The 10195-nt window shown below is 39.9% G+C and overlaps 1 protein-coding gene across 3 annotated transcripts; it reads left to right on the forward strand.

Moving 5' to 3' along the window:
- The first annotated feature begins 3368 nt into the window (after window positions 1-3368).
- Window positions 3369-9313, forward strand: LOC137197400 (uncharacterized). Of its 3 annotated transcripts, none has more exons than XM_067610794.1 (7): window positions 3369-3590; window positions 3893-4149; window positions 4657-4851; window positions 4965-5131; window positions 5357-5506; window positions 6595-6767; window positions 6852-9313. In XM_067610794.1, exons 2-7 carry the CDS (start codon window positions 3964-3966, stop codon window positions 7301-7303), a joined length of 1323 nt encoding a protein of 440 aa, XP_067466895.1. In that variant the 5' UTR covers window positions 3369-3590; window positions 3893-3963; the 3' UTR covers window positions 7304-9313. The 3 variants fall into 3 exon arrangements, with proteins under 3 accessions (XP_067466895.1, XP_067466893.1, XP_067466894.1); XM_067610792.1 differs by having other exon boundaries at window positions 3443-3590; window positions 4962-5131; XM_067610793.1 differs by having other exon boundaries at window positions 3443-3536; window positions 4962-5131.
- Window positions 9314-10195: the final 882 nt, after the last annotated feature.

Raw genomic sequence — 10195 nt, forward strand, 5'->3', positions numbered from 1 at the left:
CAGCTCCTATCTTATAACAGAAAACAACCAAATTCTTTAAAAACACAAGTGTGGGGTGGAAGACCACACACCAGTTAACAGCTTGCTGAGGTTACTTCACAGTAAACTAAATCATCTCCATGACAACTGAGCAACTCCATCTGTTTAAGAAAGGACGAGAGATGTGGTAGAAAGTGTAGGAAAGACATGATAGATGGAGAAATAGATGCTCAATAAGTTAACGTGTTAACATCAGCTAACTGCTGACTGTGAGTATGAAGAATAAAGTCTGGTCAAGCTATTAAAAATGTATCACATTGTCCACATGTTTGGTGTTCTGTATGATTTCACACTTATCCCAAAATACATGTAAACAAGTCCAAACCTAAACGACAGAATACTGAAGGTTGTCTGTCATTGTATTTCAACAAGAAGGATTTCTGACACGGACATAAGGACACACTCTGTGTCTGTCTGTCTGCACTCAGTTTGTGTTGCACGGTGTTGATCTTTAGACACCTACACTCACACGGATGTAAATGTCATAGGTCCCCTCCATGAATCATGTACTGTCTAATTGAAAATTAAACTTGAGTTTGAAGTGGCATTATCTCGTAAAATTACACAGTCTGTGTGCGATGATTAATATTCAGTGAGGTTTCAAGAGGGCTGTCATTTAAAAGGCCAGACTTTCTCTCTTTCTGTGTGTGTGTGTGTGTGTGTGTGTGTGTGTGTGTGTGTGTGTAAAAGGTAGGTTGAGCTGAGCTCCATCTGTCAGTCTCCTCCATCAGTACCTTTACTTCATCTTTTATTCCTCTTCTCTTGCTTTCCTTTCCTCCTCTTCTCTCCTCAACTCCTCTTTCCTTTCTCTCTCTTCTCTCATCATCTCTTTCCCGCTCTCCTCTATATCTTTATTTCCTTTCATCTTCACTTCACTCTCAGATGGAAATGAGACCTTTACAAAGAGGCAGAGCGAGAAGATCTGATTGAAAGAGAGAGAGAGAGCGGTAGCACTGAACCTTCACCATTTAACACATATATATGTACGCTTCCATGCCCATTTCCAAATGCTGAGTGTGCGCGTGTGTGTGACGTGAGCAGATTTAAATATTTACTCCTCTTAGAGGAGTGTGCAGTGTGTCAACAGGGCCAAGCATCCATGAGAGAGAGAGAGAGAGAGAGAGAGTGAGAGAGAGAGAGACTTTCCTGGAGCAGCAGAGCTCAACCAGTAAACAGTGCATCAAACTGACAGGCGCCATCAAAATCAACAATAACAGGAGACATATAGGGAAGAGCAGGAGGATGGAAAACAGACAGAAGGGAGAGAAAGATGTAGGGGGAGAAGGATGAAGGGAAGGAAATGAGTGTGTGTCTGCTGTGTGTAATTTAAAGGTTCACCGTCTTCAATTTTTGAAACATCAACATATCATTGTCAAATTCACCGTGACACCTTGATATATCTCCAATAAACAAGTGAGCATATTATAGAGATGGTTATTTGCTTCTATCTGACAGCATCAGTGATGTTATTTTTTTTAAATATACTCACCGGCCACTTCATTAGGAACGCCTGTGCAATCTAATCCAATCCAACACAACAGCTCTGCCATAAATTCTACTTTTACGAAGCTTATACATTTTCAGTTTGTGTTGACGTTGTCAGAAAGGTGATCATTCTACTTTATGTTTATTATTGAGGTGGTAATGGGTGATGGTGTACTGGAGTGCATTATATTGAAAAGTGTTCCTTATATTTTGTCCACATCATCAACATACATAAGGGGGGAGGAATATTCTCAATATATAATGTCTTATTTTCTTATGTTATTCCATTATAGTTCAGATAAGTAATCTGGATTGTTAGTCCTATGAGTCATCATCTCCTTTTAGTAAATTTCAGCAATCACCTCCTTCCACAGACCTTTTTCATGTTGTGTCAGGGCTTATTGGTGCAGTTGATTTCAGCCAATTTCGGTGCTGCTGAAGAGCTGCTGCTCTTACAATCTCTAAAAAGAGATACTTATCATCAGATAGGTGAGAGAGTAACTAGAGCGTACCACCCAGACGTAAATGCTCTGGCTCAAAAGACAGTGGGTTGAAAGCTAAAAATTTCACTTTTAGTCAAAAATTGTAAAACTGGGCAGAGTATTATCAGTCCTCCTTTCACATTTTGGCTTACAACTTGATGTGACTTACTCTGACTACTTTGCTTGAATAGGTGTTTTAAAACATGTAAACATTGACAAAATATCGTCTTATAAAGTCTTGTTGATATTGACTGAATCTACAACAGAGGTCCAGAGTGGAAAGGCAGCGTGATCCATAAGGTTGCAATGGACACGTTTATAGGAAATATGCCAGCTTGAAAAATGAGTTTTCTTTTAAAGAATCATATTTGAATTTTCCATACATTGTTTTCCATATGTCATGAGTTATGTTATTCCATTGTGCTGTTCTGATTATATTGAACTCATTATCACAGCTGCTTATAGCAGTTATTAATGATATATTAGTCTGACTTTAAATATATTTATCGATTTCCTGTAAACACCACAGTTTTCTGTTTCTCATCCATGTTCTTAGTGTCTCCATGGCTGTTTTTATTTTTTTCTCTTTTAGTCCACCATCAGCTACTTTGTGACACAAAATAAAAAAAAAAAGTGCATATGTATGCTTGTGCAACATAACAGGACTGACAACACTAAATGGGAAGGAGATAAAGTAATCTTGAAAAAAAACTGAAACGTTGTTTGTGAGCATCAAGTTACAATAAGGGGAGGAAGATCTAGTAAGTTTAATGTAAATGATTAATATTAAGAAGTCAACATTAACCTGAGCTACACTTCACGACACTCTGTGGGTCATTTCATTTAGCCACAGTTCTAATTCACACAAACCTCTGACGCCTGAGAGTGCAAAAGCCCTTGTCCCACTTAACAAAGAACGTCTATCATATAAAATCCCAAATCCCCTTGCCCCACATTTTATTAAGTAAAAAAAAGTCAACATCACACCACCACCAAGGCCTCTGTTCCATTTAGCTAAATAAAAAGCCTGAAAGCCCTTGGCCTATTTTTTCAATGTTTAACACAGCCGTAAAGAGTTGGTAGATATTACTTTCATTCCCAAGGACCTCTGGGTTCTTCCAGCGAGTCCCCCAGCACAGGGAGGATTAGTTTAATTTCACTATCATGCATTCACTTAAAGATAGCACTATAAGAAAGAGTGCGAGTGCAAAATAACTATTCTCAGAGGTTTGACTCCCCGTGCGCCAGCAGTAGCGACAGGCAACAAAAACCCTTCAGATGGAGATAATTTTGACAAGTCCCTAACAGGCTGGGGTCCTTGGCCTTATAATGTCTCTCCATTCACAGCATTTGCACTTCCTGCTCACTGCGGCTAGGGGGAGGTCTAGGTTTACTGCTCAGCTACATTCTGCTGCCGTGTTGTCTTGGTTAATCTCTTTGCTGCATAGGGCGGAGGGACAGAGGAGGAAGAGGGGAAGCAAAGACACAAGGCTGGCCAAAACACAGCTCACTGCAGTAGAGAGATTAGATGTGAGTGTAATGCTGCAGAGTATCACTGTGAAATGTTAGGGTGCTATTTTGGAGGTATTTGATAAATTTTACTCACTGCTAATATGGTGAATTACAGATATATAGTTGTTTTCATGTGTCTATAGTTGTGTAGACTCTACAAACATTCAGAACTTGTGTTAAAACTCATAAGATCACATGACAATATATGGTTTGTAAACATGCAAAAAAGAAACTACATAGCTACTCTGTACATAGATTTTGGTGACACTGTTATGTTATATGAATTTGTGGTTAACCAGTTAAGTGCTGAAGGTTTGTTTTTATACTGTTTTACCCACAGCTCAATATTTTCCCCCTTTCCTCTTCTTCCTCAGATGCTGTCATAAATTAGGAACACATACTGGTTTTCACTGTAAGTCTCTGGAAGTAAACATACATTATCATCATGGGCCAGCTGTTTTCATCCGAAGAAGAGCTTTCTGATGTGAAGGACGCAATTGGTTATCTCCTCTACAATGCTATGGTGGAAGCCGGTGCGGTACCTAACCTCAGAGTTGTTCACCCTCTCCGCCTCGCCGATCACGATGAGAACCTGGACTCCAGGGCCGGCCTCCAGGAACAACTGCAACAGGTTAATAAGATTTAAAAGAAAGGGTGACAGTTTACATGAGTGATGATGACACTGCATGGAAGTAAACCATTGAGAAAACATACACAGATTAAAAAAAAAAAAAAGCAAATGTGTTCTTTCTGAAATGGAGTCGAGGGGAATTACTCATAGATTTCACCTTTAAATCCATTCAGTCATGAAGTGCAGATGGAGATGAACGGGAGGGGAAAGAAAGATGATGTTGCCTTGAGACAGTTAAGAAAGAGCAATTGTGCTAAATGAAGCACCACTCTGTTTTAGAAATGTGGTTCTGTTGGGGATTGTAAAGAAGTTACAAATCTATACAATGACCGGCAAGGAGCAATTTGATGATGACAAAACGCTGTTCACAATTGTTCTCATAAAGGAGGGAAAGTAATCCACTCACATAGCAATTTCCTTTATTGAGACAGATGGGAAGAAACTGTATGCTGGAAAGCTGTTAGCGATTAAGTCGTGAATGTTAATTTTTTATTTCTCCTCTCCCAGCTGCAGGGCGACATTGGAAACAGGGCACCCACCTACCTGAGGGATCTGATTGGCCGATTGTCGTCGTTCTCAGATGAGCCACGTCTGGCTGGCCTGCTTGGATTAGTGGTGACTATGGTGATGGATATGGCCTACACGTCATCAAAACAGTCATCAGAGGTGAAAGGGAAGTCGGCGGGGTCATCATCAGCTCAGGTAAAGATATATACTGAATATACTGTTTAGGATAGTTCTTATAAAATCTGAATCAACTACTACAAGGTTTGTTTTAAAATAAATCTCCATGTATGAATCTCTACCTCCAGCAGAGAGTCTGGGAGCTCCAGGAGGTGATGGAGGAGTACCTGAAACGTGTTAGGATCAACCTGAATGATAAAAACAAACTGATCCAGGACTCCTTCAGACTTGAGGCCCAGCTCAGCCTCACCCTCACCCAGCTGAAGACCTGCCTGCTGGGGGGAGACTGTGACTCCAGGTGAGACAATACAGTAACGGCATAAAATAATTGTGACAAAGGGTAAAATGCTGAACAGTAGAGTACAACAGAGTAGAGAAGAATGCAGAAGCCTATACAATCTACTCTTCTTTAGTACAGCAAATCAGGATGAAGTACAGTAAAATGCAGTAGAACATAGTGCAGTGGCTAAAGAGCTGTTGACATGAAGCACTTGTTTTGTTCTTCCACTGTTTGTTCCTCCAGATGTTTGAGGCACTGGGCCAGCGGAGCAGCATTTCACACCCAAATGTTGGTTCACCTTGCTGGTCTTGAGTACAAGGCCGAACCCCTTGCTGCAAGGACTGCACTGGAGCAATACAAGGACGACCTCACACAGATTATACCTGCTTACAGGTAATATGGTAATCTATCAAACAACCAAAGTGGATGTTCTTATCACCTTCACAGCAACAGCTTATCAGTCAAAACTCAAGGATGGTCCTACATTTGAAAGTAATGACCCGGCTCCATATACCACACGTATGCCTGCCCATCTGGGACACTAATGGAGCCAAAGTGGGCTACAAGTTGGGAATATTTAGATTGCAAAAATTGTCCAAAAGTGCAACTTTCTAACACTGTGATAAGGCTACTTCTTGGTGATGAATTTGAGTTTAACATTCTTGGAGTCGACTCCTCAGTTCTAGACTTAATATGAATGAAACATACGATAGGATGAGCTAGTCATAGTGCTATGCAAGTCTGTCTTTTTATTGGCAGTGTTTTGGTGGGGCTGGAGTCTGTGATGCAGGTGGACAACCTGTGCAGGAAGGAGAGGATATGATTTACGCAACATAGAGTCCAAGTACAAGCACTGAAGAGTTTTTTGAGACTATGTTGTCAGACAGCAAAAACACAGAAATTCAGTGGAAGCAGGAGACTTAAAAAACATACTGACAGTGGAAACCACAGCCACACAAGGCGCAGCTGTCTGCTATGAGACAAGCTCTCCAGCCTGTTCCAGATATGACAGCAAAAACAAAAAAAAAATGTTCATCACACTGTCAGAAAAGTGTAGCCTTTACCTTTCAGCTTACATTTAGACTTACCACACATAGTAAAACTATCCAACTAGACAGTGGGTGTCGACAATCATGACATAATTAACAATATAAGAGTTGTTATAAGAGAGTAAAATGGGGAAAAAATGAAAACTATTTTTTTCACTAATTGGTTTGTAAATGCAGTGACCATTAGACAGCCCCTCGCCTGTTAAGCTAGCAGCATTTGACCACTGTAATTTTGATTAACCTAGGTTGTCTAAACTAATAATAATATATTTATGGAGCATTCTTTATGTTTTACCTATTACAAATCCAGAGATGAAAGAGTCAGTTTTGAAGAAAAGTGATAAAATGATTTACTGATTTTTAAATATACTGTTTTTCTACGTCTGTCCCAATTCTTCTTGCCATTCTGACACCTCCATCTCTTCATTTTAGGCGTTATAAGTCTAACACAGTGTGTGTTGTGAAATGTCGAGGGGGTCTTCCGGCATCACGTGACCCCTCGGGTGAGGTGCCGGAGGAGGGATCCATGACAGGACTCACTGTGACAGACAGAGAGACAGGAAAGAGTGTGACCATCCCGCTGTCTGCCATGGAGGCAGAGACAGGTACACTTTCTTGAATAACCATGGAAAATATTTATCCCTTTCCCAGTAAAGTTGCACTTAACTGAACTGAGCTGAACTTAACAGGGAGAAAAAGGAGCGTCTCTGGGCCTGATATCCCCTCAGCAGCTGCGTCCTCCTCCGTTAACCTGGACCTGATCACCTCAGATCAGTACGCCCAGGCATACCTGGACCATCTGTTCTCTGAAAAAGGACCGGTGGCAGAAGTGAAGAACTACTTTACCAGGGCCAGTGACAATCTGAGAACGTTCAGGACTGAACCAGGATGTACAAAAAGGACCGGGGTGAGAGATGTGATAGAACAAGTTGATGCAGTGCATCTTAATGACCAGGCAGAGGGTATAAATGGAGAACAAACAAGTGAAAGGGGAAAAGGTGAAAATCAGAAGGCAGAAAGAAGAGGACGAGAAGAGACAGAAGAACGAGATCAAAGAGATGAGAGTCTGAAGCTGAGTATTGTAGAGACACAGCCAGAGGAAAGCCTCAATCAGAGTCCTCACAGTGCAACAAGTACTTAAAGACAATGACCAGATAGAAGCACAATGTCGGTCCTTTATTGAAGAGAAACATTAAGCTAATCTCAGAAACATGAAGGATTTTTGCAATGCTTGAAATTATTAGAGAGCTTAAAACAGATTGATACACAGAGGTTGGCATTTATAATAATATACTGATCTGCTCCAGATATGACAGCAAAAACAAAAAAAAGGTTCATCAGACTGTCAGAAAAGTGTAGCCCTTTACCTTTCAGCTTACATTTAGACTTACCGCATACAGTAAAACTATCCAACTAGACAGTGAGCGTCGACAATCGTGACATAATTAACAGCCTGAGAGTAAAATGGAGAAAAAAATGAAAGCTATTTTTAGCTAATATGAGCTTTTGACGTGTTGATGTCATTGTGTGATGACGTCATTACGAAATTATGTAAAACTGTGTCATTATGTATAATACACAATGACAGTACTCAAACTGACTGGCCATCTCGGCGAGAAATATTTGAAATTTATTAGTTTAGATGTTTGTTTATTATCACATATTTTTTATTTGTGAAAGTAATATAAGCACAATACATTTTTAATGATCATGTAGGAGTCGCTGGGATAGAAAAGACTGTGACTTACTTCTCTTGACAGCACAAGTGTTTGTCATTTATTCTCTGCTTCACATCTGAACTGACAACAGATGCGTGCGTCATCTCTGTGACCAACTCTTAAAGATCTCCTCCAGACATGTATTAAGATATATAAAAATACTCTGCTTGGAACAATATTGTGTGTCACAAATTATGCTAATAGGCCCACCCCTTTAAAATTAGATTTTCAGTGAGCTCAGAGAAACTTTCCAATTTCTGCAGATGAACGTGAAAACAAACTCTGCACATACATCATTCTGCACAGTGAAGCTCAAACATCCAACTGAAGGAACAAGAAGAAAAAGCTTCTTAGCACTAACTTATCTTTTACTTAGCCGTTTACTTATCGCACCCAGTAGGCTGCCTGGTCAATGCACAGATAGGGAAGACACACTCTCCTCGGCCGGTTGTGGTTTTGCACGTCACCACTTCCTGTATCTGTCGTTTCAAATTAAAAGCCCTCTATGCACTTTTGTAGCCAGGCAGACAAACCTTGTGTTATGACTGATTGTGTAACAGAGAAAATTGTTTTTGTTTCATTTAGATGGAAAATGCTTGCATTTTAGCGTTTGAGTCACTTTCCAAAAAATGCTAAAAGGTTTCTAAATAAAATTTATACAATTTAAAAGTAGCTAAATTTGTTGCTAGTTGCTTTTTAAAAAAAGTTGCCAGGTTAGTCTCAAAAGTTGCCAAATCTAGAAACAAAATTGCTAAGTTAGCATTAGTGCCACTGGCAGCAGGAAATCTCTGTTTAACCTATTTTGCCACTGAAGCAACAAACAGAGTAGCCTCCTAGCATGAAACCATTATATGAAAATCTAATATTAAAATGAATTTTCACTAGAAAATCCCTTTGGTGCCTCAAAGCGAGACTATGTAACATTTGAAAGAAGAGATAACACATGAATAAAAAGATGAAGTAAAACACCATCACTCTATTTAAACAATACACTCTGTGGTTTTGCTGCTACAGCCTTACCTGGTCTGGTACGACTAATTTATGGTGGTTTACGTTAGCTAACATTAATAAATTTTAGCTTGTTATTGCTGTGTAACTGATATTACTGAGTCACTTTGCAGTCTTTGACTATTCACTACTTGTGTTCCTGTTGATACATGTGATATCTTAGCATCTATTGTTATCCAGATGTTGCCACTTTCATTCACAACAAAAGTTACATAGGCTCACTTTAAGTCCATATTTGGGCAAGACTGACAACATATTTGATGATGCAAATTCTGCAACAGTGTGACCAGGAATGCTGCCAAAATAAATTTGTATGATTATTGATTACAGTGTAAGATAGATGTTTCTACATTTTCGAGCCTATTTATGAGCCTAAATATCTGTGTAAATGCAGACTTCAACTTCTAATAAACAAAAATTGTTTACATTTGTATTTTGTGTCAGTTGATTAATGTCTAAGGTAAGTAGCAGTGTAATGAAAAGTACGAACATTAAGCTGCATTTTCAAAGGTTTTCTGGCTTTTTAGAGCAATGCAGCACAAATTGTTACTCGGAAGAAAAAAAAATGGATTCAAATTACATGGCTGTGACTTTCTTTTGGTACCAAACTCCTGTTGAAAGGTCAAAAGCAAAACAACCTGTCCGCCACCCGCACAAGACCATTTCCCCAGTGTATGTGAAAGGAAATGTATGCTCATAAAGGGGATATTTTGAGTGACGTTCTACAGGAGAGATTGCACTTTCCATTAAGTGTTTCTCACTCAGAAAGGTTGAAAAGATGCTTTCCCTCTCAGCATTATGATGCACGATGCGGCAGGTGGGCGAGCAGGACAGGAAGGAGCTCTTATGTGGCGTAGCTCGCAGCACTGTGTGAATGTCAAGCCGGGAGAGAGAAAGCGTGTGTGGATTTCTGTGTGTGTGGGTGTGTTGGTGTGAGTGTGTGAGAGGAAGAGAAGGAGTTGGGGAGTGTGTGTGTGTGTGTGTGATTGCGTACATGCTTGTGTGTCTGGATTAGAGAAAGGAAAAGACGAGGAGATGAGAAGAGTCCAGGCATGTGCAAAATATTAAGTGTGTGTCTGTGTGAATTAAATAATGGGAGAGTGATTATGTGTGTGTGTGTGTGTAAAAAGGAAGATGTGTGAGTTACTTTGAGAACAGGGGATAATAGGGATGGCAGTATAGAAAGAAAGAGGGAGAGTGGTACAAGTGGTTGATGGTTTTTCTGTGTGTGCATGCGTGTGTGTGTGTGTGTGTGTGTGTGTGTGTGTGTTTGTCAGGTCTCGATAGCTGTCGATGAGTCACACTTC

Source organism: Thunnus thynnus, chromosome 14, assembly GCF_963924715.1.
Source record: "Thunnus thynnus chromosome 14, fThuThy2.1, whole genome shotgun sequence".
Classification (NCBI taxonomy): Eukaryota; Metazoa; Chordata; class Actinopteri; order Scombriformes; family Scombridae; genus Thunnus; species Thunnus thynnus.

Bases quoted from the DNA above. Each gene is read 5' to 3' on its own strand.
- LOC137197400 (XM_067610792.1), top strand. From the start codon at position 3,964: ATGGGCCAGCTGTTTTCATCCGAAGAAGAGCTTTCTGATGTGAAGGAC. The intron at 4,150-4,656 runs GTTAATAAGATT...CTCCTCTCCCAG, and splicing joins TCCAGGAACAACTGCAACAG to CTGCAGGGCGACATTGGAAA. The intron at 6,768-6,851 runs GTACACTTTCTT...TGAACTTAACAG, and splicing joins TGCCATGGAGGCAGAGACAG to GGAGAAAAAGGAGCGTCTCT.